This window comes from Nycticebus coucang, chromosome 2, assembly GCF_027406575.1.
Source record: "Nycticebus coucang isolate mNycCou1 chromosome 2, mNycCou1.pri, whole genome shotgun sequence".
Classification (NCBI taxonomy): Eukaryota; Metazoa; Chordata; class Mammalia; order Primates; family Lorisidae; genus Nycticebus; species Nycticebus coucang.
Window position 1 is genome coordinate 171,503,258 of NC_069781.1, and position 13,693 is coordinate 171,516,950.

Sequence of the window (13,693 nt, forward strand, 5' to 3'; positions counted from 1 at the left end):
TCGGGTGTGCTGACCCGAAAGCTGCTTTCTCTTTAAATTCCTAAAGGATCCCAGCTGCCAAGCAGGGACAGGCCCTTTTCCTGTGGGAACAGCTCTGGGTGCCTCTGTGTTTTCTGGCCTTGATATTAGGTTGCACTTCAGCTCTGCTGGCCATGCAACTCCAGGTGTCTCCCAGGAAAGTGTCCGTGGCCCACTAGGCCTGGACTACTGATGGAGACATGGACACCAGCCAGTAACCAGCGTAGAGAGGAGATAAGGGCTCAGGCCTCTGTGTGTGACACTGGCCTAGTCAGTGTACCTCAGGCAGCTAGGGATAGAAGTGAAGGAAGGCCGCCAGGCTGCAGGAGGGGAGGGGACCGAGCCAGGAAGCTCTGGTGATCCAGCCTTGAGGTTGCTGACAGAGGGCAGCGGAGTCCACCCAGCCTGGCCTCTCAAAATCAGCAGCCAACCCAGCCTCTGAGCTTCCATGAAGCAGGACTACAGGTCCTGTCACTTCTTAGAGTCCCCCAACTTGTCCAGAGCTGGCAGTGGTCTTCAAGGGGGCATAGTGACTCTTGCCTCCATCCCCTGTCATCACCACCCACCAAGGAGCTGGTCCTGAGGCCAAACCTCAGAGAAGCAGAGGCATAAAGAACCAGGAGGGGCAGCATTGAGGGCTGGGTTCCGCTCCGTGTTTGGGGCAGTTCCAGGGCTCAGCTGGTAGACCTTCCTGTATCTGTGTTTGTGGCCTAGCCTATTGGGGGGCATGGAGCAGGACCATCCAAACAACTGCTTCTCAGGTGGCACTAACAAGGCATGATTGGGAAGGACCTGTCCCCCTGATTGCATGTGAGGTGGCAGGGTGGACTGGGAGGCAGGGGGTTGAAGCACTGGGACACACCCGGCCTGCCCTGACCCTGTCTGCTAAGGCTTCTGAGTCCTTTGTTGGTCCCGGGGCAGGCAAGGGCAGGCATGGAGATAAGCTCTAAATGGCAACTGGGGATTCCCAGGTGGGCGTTGGGCCCTCCCGTCCATGCCCTTCCCTCGGTGTTGGCACCTCTTTCTGCTCAAGGGGTTTGGACTCCAGAGCATCTCCACTGGCACCACCGTTCTGCACACCACTGGTGGCCACCTCGTTAGTGTGGTTAGCTTGCAAGTTGGGATAGTTGAGAACATCACAGGTTCTAAGAGGAGGTGATCACTGTAAGCTGGTTCCCCTTAAACTTCTTGAGTCTGCCTGTCTACAAGCCTTGGGTCAGCTGGCCAGAGGGGCAGGCTATGCCCACAATGGCCCTGAAGGCCAGCACTATCAGGCCAGCTGGCACAGGGACCTTCTTAGGCCCTCTTCCTCTCTTCCTCCCAGTCATCCCTGCCATGGGTCAGACGCATCAGCTGCTGTTGCTTTGGGCACCAGGCCTAAGGAAGAAGGGGGTGGGAAGAGGGGGTTGGTCCTGACCCCCACCACCCTCAGGTGGCTCTGTGCTGCAGCCGCCATGGGGCGGGTGGGGTGGTGGGAGATGGTGGGAGCACAGTGTGCCCTTACTTGGTGATGAGCGCTGGAGGAAAGTTAGGGGCCGGCTCGAGCATCCTGAGCAAACAGCCAAGGAACCTGGGAAGAATCACCTGACGGTGCAGTTAGGGGAAGCTGTTTCTGTCCTGGTAACGTTGCTGGTCCTGTTTTCAAAGGATGCAGGCAGAGTCCAGGACAAAGCACAGCAGGGAGCCAGTGTGCCTACTCCCAAGAAGGACACCCTGGCCAGCCCTCTGCCCTCTGGGGCCCACACTCACAGAGAATGCCCACGCAGCAGCTCTGCTGCTGTCCACCCATAGACCGGGGTGGAGAGGAGCCTCCTTGTCCTCTGAACTAAGGCTCAGCTTCAGTTAAGTTGGGAGCCTGTCCAATCCCCAGAGGATAAGTAGAGTGTGGCCCTTCCACCAACCCAGGACTTGACAGAGAAGAAGGTGCCAGGCTTCTGCCACCTTCCAACCCAGGCCACATAGCATTAGGGCATAACTGACCAGTCTAGAGCCATGTAAAGCCCAAGGCTGCTTCAAAGCCAGTTGACATATCCCTCCTCACTGGCCTGGGTTTCACCTGAAGCAGGAACTATGCTGGGTGTCAGGCAGGGGCTTAGAAGATCACCTCCTACCATGGGCCACCCTGAGGCCTGTGGCTGTCCAGGCTGGCTCCTGGGGCATGTTGACACCCAGTGTGGGTGGTCAAAGGTACAGAGATGTGAGGCTCTTCTAGCTTGGCAGGTGTGTTCAGCCACTGCGGGGCAAACATTGCTTCAGAGTGCCTTACCAGCCCAACCAGAGCAAGGGAAGGGAGGGGAGCCAGAGTTATCTTTCCTTCCCTGGCTCCAGTACGGCCCTTGGCCTTGGCCTTTTGAGGCTGCCCCAAAGAATGGAATCTGGACAAGGCAGTATTCTCGGTTCTTAAGGGAGAGTGATAGCCCCCTCTCTCGGGTGGTTCAGAGCATACCAGTGCTCACTCACGAGCTCCTGGTAAGGGGCAGAGGAGCCAAAGAGAAGCAGGTCCTACTCCCAGCACGGAAACTAGACCTGGCTGGAAGGAGGGGATCAGTTGTCCAGACAACGGCAGGGAGCCTAAAAGGGAGAAGCAGAGCCCCAGCTGGGCCAGCAGCCTCACTGCCGCACACTCGTGTACAGACCCTGTCCTCCTCTAGCCAGAGCGATGGTGCAGGGGCTTCTGTGCCCTCCCAGACTCTGTTCAGGTTTCCCTGCCACCTCACCTCTCTGCCTTGTCCCCAAGCAGTTTCCAGGCTACGGTCTCACGATAAATAGCACTTTAATTTGGGTGTTAGAAACAAGGACAGATGCCTAATGCTCGCGAGCTGGGTTCCATCATTGACGCTGTGCTTGAGAGCCAGGCAGGCAGTTCAAACCGGGCTGGGGCTCAGCAGAGAAGTGATGACACACCAGCCCTGCCAGGCAGCCATCTGCCAGGCCTTCACCAGGCAGGGACAGCCCCTGGTGCCGCTCACAACAGGGACCAAGGAGGCAGAGTTTTGAGGAGGAACTCGGGTTCTGGATCCTCCATCCTCCTCCCCTGGTCAGCAATGTGACTGGTGGCATGGGTCCTCTCTGAACCTTGGAGTCCTCTTTTCTGCATGAGAGTGGTAATCAACATACCCTGCCCAGGTTATGTGAGGGCTCAGCAAAGAGCCCAGAGCCCAGCACCAGGCACATAGTAACCCTGAGGCCATCTATGCAGATCCTGTGTGGCCCCAGGATTAAAGTGAAAAGTGGGCCCCCTTTCCGACCTCCCTTGAGTCAGTAGGAGGTATTGGCATCCTGTTAAGGTTCCAGAGCTCTCTATGGTGAGGTCCAGCTGACCTACCCCCATTCACCATCTCCCCAGCTGCCCAGAAAAGTGCCTTGCCCCTGACAAGCCCTCTGGAAGGGCTGTTCTTACCCACCACCCTGGCCAGATCCAGGTGGGCTGGCATAGCCCCCTCAGCCTGGGGACCCAGTAAACTGAGAGGGACCCTGTGAGCAGCTGGCACTTTCGCTGTTACTCCTGTCTTCTTGAGGCCTTGTGAACCGGGGGTCCAGGAAATATTTTCCTTCTCCCCAAACCTGGGTTGACCTCAGGGTGAGCCGGATGCAACCCTCGCCTTACCCCACTCCCTTGGTGGAGCCTCGTGAGCTGCCTCTACAGGCTCCTGGACAGGGCTGACAGGAGCGTACAGAGTGTGGCAGGCCACAGCTGCTGCTCTCCGTGGGTGCCGCTCCTAGCCTCTCCCTTTCCCCTCCCCTCCTGTGGTGTTTTAATTAGCAGTGCTCAGGGGACACTCCTCAGGAGGAGGCCAGGGCAGTGTGTTATTGCTGATCGTTCAGCTGTCATGCAGGCAAACACTCCCAAGTCTCCCGAGACAACCTGGCCTCCCGGGGGCCCCACGGCAGGGGAGAGAAAAGGGGAGACCGGGCAAGACGGCCAGTCCTGGCCTGGGCACAGGGCTCATGCCTAGCACTCTGGGAGGCCAAGGCAGGTGGATCACTTGAGCTCAGGAGTTAGAGATCAGCCTAAGTAAGAACAAGACGGTGTCTCTACTAAAAATACAAAAACTAACCAGGCATTATGGCGGGTACCTGTAGTCTCAGCTACTCGGGAGACTGAGGCAGAAGGATCTCTTGATCCCAGGAGGTTGAGGTTGCTGTGAGCTGTGATGATGCCACAGCACTCTACCCAGGGTGACAGAGTAAGACTCTTATCTCAAAAAAAAAAAAAAAAGAAAGAAAGAAAAGAAAACCCCAAAACATGTAATATCAGGGCAGCTGCTTTTTGTAGACCAGAGTGTGGATGCCTGGGAAGGAGCAGAGTAGGGCTGGGCATGTCTGCAGTCTTGTCCGGGAGAACTTCATTCCTTTACACAGCAGTGTCTGGTGGTAATGACTGAGCAGCTGCTGAACCAGGCCCTCTCCTTGGTTTGCGGGGAGAGGGATGGGTGACAAGGATCACAGATAAGGTCCTGCTCCTTGCAGCTCACATTCTGGCAGGTGAGACAGACCTGATACGTCAACAGGATGATTTTAAGTAGGGTGGGTGCCTGGGAAGAAGCGGGACTTGCTCTGAGGGGGCAGCGTGCACATCAGACCAAGGCCTTGCCAAGAGCCGAGGATGGAGCCCAGGCCTTGAAGTCTGGGAGGCAGATGCCCAGCAAGGCAGAGCCAGCCAGGCCCAGGCAGAGTAAAGGAGCTCAAAAGCTTCACCAGGTCGGGAACAGAAGAAAAGCCCAGAAGGCAAGAATTGTCATGAGAGAAGAAGGGTCAGTAAGAGCTTAGGCTGGAGAGGGGCCAAGGGTGTGAGATCTTGCAGGCCACAGTGAAGGTGGGCTTTATTTTACATCCAGTAGGAAGCCATCACCATGTCCCCAGCAGGGGAGGGGTGTACTCTGGTTGGCACTTTTTAGGACTGCCATAGGAGTGAGACATGCAGCAAGAGATTGACTAGGCAAAGGTGGGTATGTGCTCCCAGACAGAGGGGCTAAGACGGGGCAGGGATGACAGCTTGGAATGTCCTCTGAAGGCACAGCCCCTGGGACTGCCCTCTGGAGTTCATGGAGGGGCTGGGCAGCAGGGACGGTTCTTTGGTTCAGCTTGAGCAGCTGGGTGGGCAGGAGATTGGGGGAGAGGTGGCAAGTATGTGAGGACACCTGGAGTTGGGTGTCAGGGATTGCCCCCAAACTTTGGTTTGAAATGCCTTTGAAAAGCAGCAGTCCCATCCAGAGTTCAGGTGGTCTCAGGGCAGGAGGGCACATGTGGTAGTCACCAATCTAGAGAAGCTTTGAACACATCCACGGGACCAGAGACCACCAAGGGGCACGTACTAGAGAGAAGAGCAGAAGGGCCGTCCCAGTGTTAGGGGAGGAGGCACAGCAGTGAGGTGGGAGGAAATCCAAGAGAGGGTTGTGCGGCTGGTGGCAGGAGAAGAGGAGGGTGATTCGGAAACTCTGCCATCCCTGACCTTATGCAGCACTGTCTGCATTCCCCAGGTTCTCTGGGACACCAAGAGGCCTTGGCACCTACCCCTCCTCATTGCCAGCCCTCTGCCTGTCCTTTGCACCCTCCCCAGCTGTCCTCACATTCGTGCCACCCCCACCCTCCGGCTGGCCCAGCCTGTGATCCCTGGAGAGCGCTGCCTGGCAGCGGCTCAGCTGTTGGCCTCTGTCCTGGAGACGGCAGCAGCTGCAGGCGATGGGCACTTGTGACCATTTGTCAGAACGCTCCCCTTCCTCCCTTGCCTGCCCTTCTGGAACATTTCTGTCCCACGGTCCTGGAGACAGGGCTTATCCCAGGGAGGGAGGGCCAAGAGGGGATGGGAAGCCCTGTCCAAGTTCAGCAGGGCCACCACCTCCCGGCCTTGGGCTTGAGGCAGCCTAGCCAGTCTTCCCTCCCATGGGCTGGCTGTCATCCCTACTGGAAGGGCTCTGGTCCCTGTGGTCCGTGTTCCAGACACTGGGCACCTCACACAAGCTGCCTCCAGTCTTCCCAGCTGGTCTCTGAATGCTCCCCCTACCTCACAGCAGGGGTGGCCCCTGGGTAAAAAGTGGAGAAGTTGTGCGGAGACCTTGAGATCACACAGCTGGTGGTTGGGAGCTCCAGCTCTGACGCCTCTGCCCACCACCTTACAGCAGGGGAACACGTGTAAGGCTGAGATGAAGTGGCCTCATTTCCCTGCGTCCACCACGGCCCTCCCTGCATGCTGCCCCCCACTCACCCTGCCTCAGCCTTGTTTAGATTTATCTCATGGTTTCTTGACCAGGCCTGCTTGTTCCAGCTGGGGCTAAGCTGGAGATGGCCTGCCCACTGTTTGCGCTTCGTGGTTTGACCTCTCCATTACCAAACTCTCTGGGATTTTTCCAGGGCCAGGGTGGGGAGGAATCTTCTCCAGCCTGGCCCCAAACCCATGGCTGGTATTGAGAAGCAAGCAGGAAACAGGGCCCGATAACACTGAGTCTAGCACAAGGTCAGTGACCTGGCAGGATGTGGACACATTCGGGCATGTTGCCACAAACATGGCTCACGTCATGCAGCACAGGGGACCTTGAGGACTCAGATCCCTTGTCTGGTGCATGGCGATGCTTCCCCGGAGCAGAGCATGGGAGGCAAGCAGCACTCAACCCCCATCATCCACTTGCCCGCTCCTGTGCAGCCCTCTCCTACTTCCTGCTCAGTTTTCAGGAAGCTTCCAGATCCCAGGGACTCCTGATGGGAGTCCTGCCCTTCCCCAGCTAGGAAACCATCACCCAGGAGGCCTTCAGCCTTGTCCCCTGAAGCCAAGCTCCTGAGGGCACATGGGGAAGCAGGGTGGTCAGAGGCTTCCTCAGAGCCTGTCCTTAAGACCCACTTGTCACTGTTGACACCACCTTTCCCCCAGAGACCCTAGAAAAACTGCTTTTCTTCATTCTCAGGGTTCCCTGTTTCTCTTTCTTATAATATAGAGGCTGTAACATAGATTTTTCACAGAGCCCAGTCCTTGTCCCCCTCCCCCCAATAGTCTTGCTAGAGGGTAGACAGTGGAAGGAGTCGTGGCCCAAGGGGCAGTGGATCCAAGCTCTGATCCTCAGTAATCCTGGGACCTTGGTCAGGTCACTTCTCCCCCCTGCCTCAGCGTGTCATCTGTACAAGGAGAGAAAAAACCCAGGTCCTCATGAGGTCCATTCCATAAGTACCTACTGAGCCCCTGCCACCTGCGGGCACACCCAGGCCAGATGAGCAGCAGTGGAGCAGTCCCTGCAGCCTAGCAGCGGGCAGGAGTCCCGTGGCCTGGGGGATGTTGCTGACACAGGTGGGAAGCTCAGGGTGTGACCCTGGCCCTGTTCATCACTAGCCAGAGGACTGGCCATTTCCCTTGTTGGGGTGAGGTGGGGGGTCACTATATTCTTAAGAGCCCAGAGTTGTTGGGCCATGTAGGCAGTGTTGAGAGGTGTGGAGTGGGGCCCAGCGACCCACACAGGTCTCACGGGGTTCCACACCAGCCTCCTAGGGAGAGCAGGCTTCCTACGTTGAGGCACAGAGGTTTCCAGAGAGGCCCGAGCTCTGACCCCCACCTTCCCCACCTGCGTTCCAGGCAGCTCTGCCTCCTACTCAATGCAGAGAACATCTTCCACTCGATGGCTGACATCCTGCTCCAGGAGGAAGACCTCAAGTTCGCTTCCACCATGGTCCACGCCCTCAACACCATCCTGCTCACCTCTACAGAGCTCTTCCAGCTGCGAAATCAGCTCAAGGACCTGAAGACTCTGGTATGCCGGGTCAGACTCTGTCCCCTGGGTTTGATCGCACATGCCCCAGCCCTACCCTCAGTGGCCCCAGGATGCTCTCAGGCAGGAGATGGGGATGAAATCGAGACCTGCCCAGTCCAGACTGAAATAGACCCCTGAGTGGAAGGTTGTGTATAAGCGCTGACCACCAGCTGTGTCATCCGCTGGGGAGGTCTCTGCCTGCAGAAGGCTTTGTAGTCTCTTCAGGTTCAGGTGCCCTCCCTGACCCTCCCCCAGCCCTGCCTTTTCTTTTTTGTTGTTGTTGTTGCAGTTTTTGGCTGGGGCTGGGCTCGAACCCACCACCCTCAACATATGGGGCCAGTGCCCTACTCCTTGATCCACAGGTGCCGCCCATCAGCCCTGCCTTTTCTACCCGACACCCTCCCTCACCTAAATGCTGTGGCCCCCAACCCTTGTAAACAAAGGCTCTACTGGCTCTGGGTCCACCCCTGCCAGGGTAGGGCCTCCGAACAGTAACCTTGCCAGGAGCTAAGGGGTTAATTATTCTCCTCGCCCTTCTGAGCCTAACTCTTCTCTCCCATAGCTGTACACAACTGTGTCATAGGTACCTGTCATAAGCCTGGTTATCAGGTTGCTGCCCATCCCAGACTTTGGGTGAGGACACACCAAGGGTTGCTCAGAGAGAACAGGGAGGCAGACACTCGCTACCCTTGTGACTTGAGGAGAGATGCAGGGCACTGGACTTGCCTAGCGGGCCAAGCGTGGCGGGCTGCAGCAGGCCCCATTCTCGGTTCCGGGGCTCCCGGCTTTGTTCCCCACAGCCTCTGCCTAGCAGGGCCCGCAGACCCTGCCTCCACACCCTCCCCAGGAGTCTCGAAGACATCCAGACCGTGTCTGAGGGCGTCTAGGGCCAAGTGGCTCAGAGTGATCCAGGCCACAGCCCTGCCTTCCTCCTGTGGTTCTTTCCAGACATTCGCAGAAACCTTAAGAATGTTCATCAGGGGCAGAGGTTTCCCCCAAGTGTGGGCTCAGCTCCTGGGCTGGCCTGCACTGGCAGGAGGTGGTGTTTGAGGACAGAGGGGAGGACAGCACTGGGAGAGCCTGGCCCCTGAGGAAGCTTTTTCCCGCCTGCACCCCCTTGCCTTCCCAGTCCCACTGGCCCCAGAGTTCTGAGGAGCACAATTACTGTTGTTTTGCCCAGGGCAGTAATGCCAGCACAAAGGACAGGCTCCTGACCAGCCTCTCGCCACTGTGCAGCTCTGTGGGACTGGGAAGTAATGACAGGGTCTGAGGAGGAACTGTCAGCGTTTCCTTTGTGACAGCTTGTTCCCAGCTGGGCTGCCAAACACAGCAACGTGCTGAGCTGGCTCCCCACTCCCCTTCCCTCTATCCTGGTCCCACAAGGAGCAGGGCCCTCCTAAGTGCTCACACTCTTCTCCCTCAGGAGAGCCAGAACCTGTTCTGTTGCCTGTACCGCTCCTGGTGCCACAACCCAGTCACCACGGTGTCCCTTTGCTTCCTCACCCAGAACTACCAGCACGCCTATGACCTCATCCAGAAGTTGTATCCTTCTCTCACTGTTGTTCGGGTAGGCCACTGAGGGGCAGGAGGAGCTGGGGGACCTCTCCCCACCCAGTGTGGGGCCCAACAGCCATCTTCCCGCCCCTGTCCTCTGCTCAGCCCCAGGACTGCCCGGCCAGGGTGCTATGAGGGAGCACAATTGGCAGCAAGCAGGCCACCTAAGGGCCTCCTGGAGGGAGACTGGCCTTGGAGAGACCTTGTGAGTTGAGATCTGAGCTGAATGGGCCCAGCCTAGAAGGTGCCAGCGAGTGGTACCAGGCAGGCCACCAGGTGAAGGTGAGCCCCCAGATCCTTCACCAGGGATGAGGCAGGTGCACTCCGCTCACAGCAGTTCCTGCTGGCCACCTTTGTTCAGGGCTCTGTAGGGCAGAGGTAGGCAAGAAGGCCCTGGGCAGAGGTAGGGGAGAAGGCCCTGGGCAGGTGCAGTCCTACAGACTCAAGCTCCAGAGTGGGCCTTCAGGGCCACAGAGCCAGAGCCAGGTAGACTCAGCAGAAGATGCGATGGGGGAAGCAGGCTGAACAGAGGGGCTTCGGGAGGGGAAGAGCCTATGCACACCTCGACTGTTGCCCCCGCAAAAGACACCAAGAAGCAAACAACCTCGTCTGTGAACGCCTGGATGTGCAACCCTGCACTGGCATGAGCTACCCTGCCTGGGTCCTCGCAGGGTTCCTGCTTTCCTTCCTCTTCTTGGCACTTGTGTGACCCGAAGTCTGGCTGGCCACCACCTAGCACACTTGCTGCAGCCCTGATGTGGCCCTGTCTCCTGCCCAGCCCTCCCTGACAGGCTGCGGGACTGTGATAAGAGCGTCTAAGGGCTGGGCACAGTGGCTCACGCCTGAAATCCCAGCATTCTGGGAGGCCAAGGCAGGCGGATCGCCTGAGCTCGTGAGTTCAAAACCAGCCTGAGCTAAAACGAGACCTCATCTCTAAAAATAGCTGGGTGTTGAGACAAGTGCCTGTAATCCCAGCTACTCGGGAGTCTGAGGCAAGAGAATCGCTTAAGCCCGGGAGCCTGAGGTTGCTGTGAGCTATGACGCCATAGCACTCTACTGGGAGTGACAAAGTGAGATTCTGCCTCAAAAAAAAGAGCCTCTATACCAGAGGGTGTAGACGAGGCAGGTTGCAGGCCTGGGCACACACAGGAGGCTTCCATTTAGAGAGGAGAAAGGAGGGAGGACACTCTCATGTGCTCTGCACACTGGATCCTGCTCATCAAAGTCTGCACTCTGGGCACAGGAAGACGGGGGAGGGAGGGGAGGGCCACATGGTGCTCCCAGCTGCCAGGGCAAGCCCCAGGCTGCACTCTCTGCCACATGCTACCAAGGTGGGACCAGCTTGGCACCAGCTCTGCAGCTGTGGCTATGCTGGCCCAGTGGTCAGACTTTCCTTGACTGCCTACCCAGTGGGGACCTGGAGGTCACTGTGGACTTCCTCACAGAAGTGGACAAGCTGGTGCAGCTCATCGAGTGCCCCATCTTCACATGTGAGAGTCCTGCGTCTGCCTCATCCACCTAGCACAGGCCCAGCAAGCAGCTTTTGGCCAGCCTGGAGGGAGGCCCAGCTGAGCCAATCTCAGGATTGGCTCTTGGCCAAGGCTGGAGGGTAGGGAGGGCAGTCACCCCAGGGATGCTTCTGGAATGTCAAGAATGTAAAGCTGGGAATGACAGGGCTGAGAGACCAGCTGGTGTGGGGATGGGGCACACAGCCGCAGAACTTGGGACCTGCCTGTGTCCCTCAGGCCAGTGCTGACAGCAAAACCCACCTGGAGGTTAATACTGGGCCTGCCCAGGGCTGTCTCCAGCCATTGCTCTAAGCCTGCTGCCCTCTGCCCTGGCTCTCTGAAGTCTTGGGGCCCCTTGCAAGTGCTCCTGTTTGCCCAGGAGCCATGCCCACACCTCTTGGGAAGAAGTGTTGGCATTTGCTGAGAGTAGGTGGGCAGGAGCTGCCTGGTTGTAACACCCAAGCTACATGTGCAAAGGCGGCAGCTGGCTGGGAGAGCACCCTGCGCCCCGGCACACATGATGCCTGCTGCCCAAAGCAGGCACATTCCAAGAGACACCCATGTGTTAGCACGTAGATTGCTGGGAGGCAGCCCTGACAGGGGCCCCCTTCCCCACCAGTCTGGCCACCCAGACCTGCCACTCTGTGGCAGTAGGTCTGACCTACCCAGCCTGAGCCTTGGAGCCCAAAGTAAATGCAGGAGCTGAGGGGCCCTCCTGCCCTCCCCCAACTCCCACTCAGAGGGCCAGCTTCCCCAGCAGCAAAGTACCATGGTGACTGATGTCCCAGGGACAGAAGAGCAGGAGGGAGACCCTGTTGTCAGCAGAGACCACTAAAGCTTGTCCCAAGTGTGCCTGACGTGTCACCTCCCCGGGAGCCTCCCAGGACAGGCACCCACTCACCCAACCTGACCCTGGAGGAGCCCTGAGCACTTTCTCCTCAGGCCCAGGGCCTTGTTGGGGAAAGGGTGACTAGACTACAGGAGAACACACTCGTGGCCCCTGCCCAACATTCTGAGTTGCCTGGATCCTCAGTGGTGGCTATCTAAGCCACAGGAAGTCCCAGGTTCCCCAAGGCCCAAAGGGAAGAAAGGACTCCTAGGCAGGCCCATGCTTTTGCTGGAATGGCCAGCCCTGGGGACAACAACATGGGTCTCCTCCACTTGTGCTTTCTGGGGAAGAGGGCCTAGTCTGCTGCTTCCTGGCCCCTAAGCCTAGCTGCCTCTGGGGAGACATGGCCACTCCTGGAGTATAGCTCACCCTCCACAGAGGATGCCCAGACTGGACCTGGAGACACAGACAGTGGAAGCCACTGGTTCTCCTGAAGAGACTCACTGGAGAGCACTGAGAGCTTGTTTTGAGTCCAGTCTCCCCACCGGCCTTGGGAAAGTGGGGCCTGCCTTGTGTGGGAGCCAGCCACCAGGAGGTCCGTGCATCTCAGGTTGGACTGGGTGCTAGGCAGAGACCTGGGGGGTGCTGGGCAGAGACCCAAGTGCATCTCTCCCCTGGCAGAGTGGTGCAGAGCTGGTCTGAGCTGGAGATCCAAAAGCTCCACCCAGGCACTCCTGGGCTTTGGTGTGTGTCACACCACACACAAAAGCATTTTTCCATCCTGCCCTCCCTTAAAGCTGTCCTAATCCACCGTCTTTCTCTCCAGCACACCCTATTTATAGCTCTCTTGTGCTGGCACGTGCAGAGCCGACTGGAGAATCTGTTACACTACAAGCCCGAGCCCTCATTACTGGGGAGGTAGTTGGGCTTTGGGGGCAGGGGAATGGGCCAGGCCCAGCAGCAGGTCTGGGGGCCACCAAGCTGAGGTGACTGTTGGAAAGATCAGACAGATGGGCAGGTGGGTAGAAAGAAAGAAAGATGAGATCATGGAAACAGCCAAGACACTCCTGGCAGAGGAGGGGGCAGGCTGGGCTGGCTGGGAAGGGGCCCCTGCCTCACTGCAAGCTTGGCAGCCTGGCTGGCCCCACTCGCAGGCTATGGGTGCCACTGTGCTGGTGGCCCCAACCAGGCCAAGGCTGGGGCTGTGGGCTGGATATGTTCCAGAGCGGTGCCAGACCTCTGACCCTTGAACCTTGGCCTCTGTCCCCTGCCCACCACAGATCTACGCCTGCAGCTGCTGGACGTGAAGAACAACCCTTACCTGATCAAGGCCCTGTACGGCCTGCTCATGCTGCTGCCCCAGAGCAGCGCCTTCCAGCTGCTCTCACACCGGCTCCAGTGTGTGCCCAACCCTGAGTTGCTGCAGACCGAGTAAGTGCAGCTGGGGCTGCGGCCCTGTCCCCAAAGGAGTTTCCTGCCATCGAGCAGGACCCTGGCCGAGGAGTCTGGTGAGGAAGGGTTGTCTGAGGGGCTGCTGAGGTCCCCTTGCCTCAGCACTCACCCTTCTTGTCACTGCGGCCACAGTCCAGCCTCAGCCACTTGCCCTTTGGCCTCGCACATCCAGGTCAGAGCAGCAGGCCGAGGTGCTTATTTACAAGGAAGGTGGTATATAGTAGCAGTAAGTTCTCCAAGCAGTCCCGGCCAAGCTTAGGACAAATTCTAAAATCTCAGAGGGCATCCAAGAGTTACCCAGAGTCCCTGCCCCAGCTGAGAGATGGCACTCTGGTGGCAGTCAGGCAAGAGACCGAGAGAAGGCCCAGCCCAGGTATCTCCCAGGCCTCAGATAGCCCTCCCCACCCTGGTTGTGGCAGACTGGACTTGGGAGCACTGGGAGACCTCAGTGCTACTGGGACCTTCCCAGCCCCCTGCTGGGTGGGGTGACAGATGAGTGCAACCAGGGCTCCTTGCTCTGGCCCAGGCACCCTTCCCCCAGAGGCCCAGCTCAGCAGCCTGTGGGCAGGGGCCCAGGCCCCCATCGTGCACCCAGTGCA

General features: G+C 58.3%; 1 protein-coding gene across 2 annotated transcripts in view; it reads left to right on the forward strand.

Annotated features, from left to right (window-relative positions):
- VAC14 (VAC14 component of PIKFYVE complex) overlaps window positions 1–13,693 on the forward strand; it is a 98,462-nt gene that overhangs the window by 80,512 nt on the left and 4,257 nt on the right. For both annotated transcript variants that reach the window (XM_053606981.1, XM_053606992.1), the window contains exons 15-18: window positions 7,577–7,751; window positions 9,175–9,293; window positions 10,716–10,795; window positions 12,923–13,073. In XM_053606981.1, the coding sequence (XP_053462956.1) occupies window positions 7,577–7,751; window positions 9,175–9,293; window positions 10,716–10,795; window positions 12,923–13,073 (525 nt within the window). The remainder of the gene's footprint in view (window positions 1–7,576; window positions 7,752–9,174; window positions 9,294–10,715; window positions 10,796–12,922; window positions 13,074–13,693) is intronic.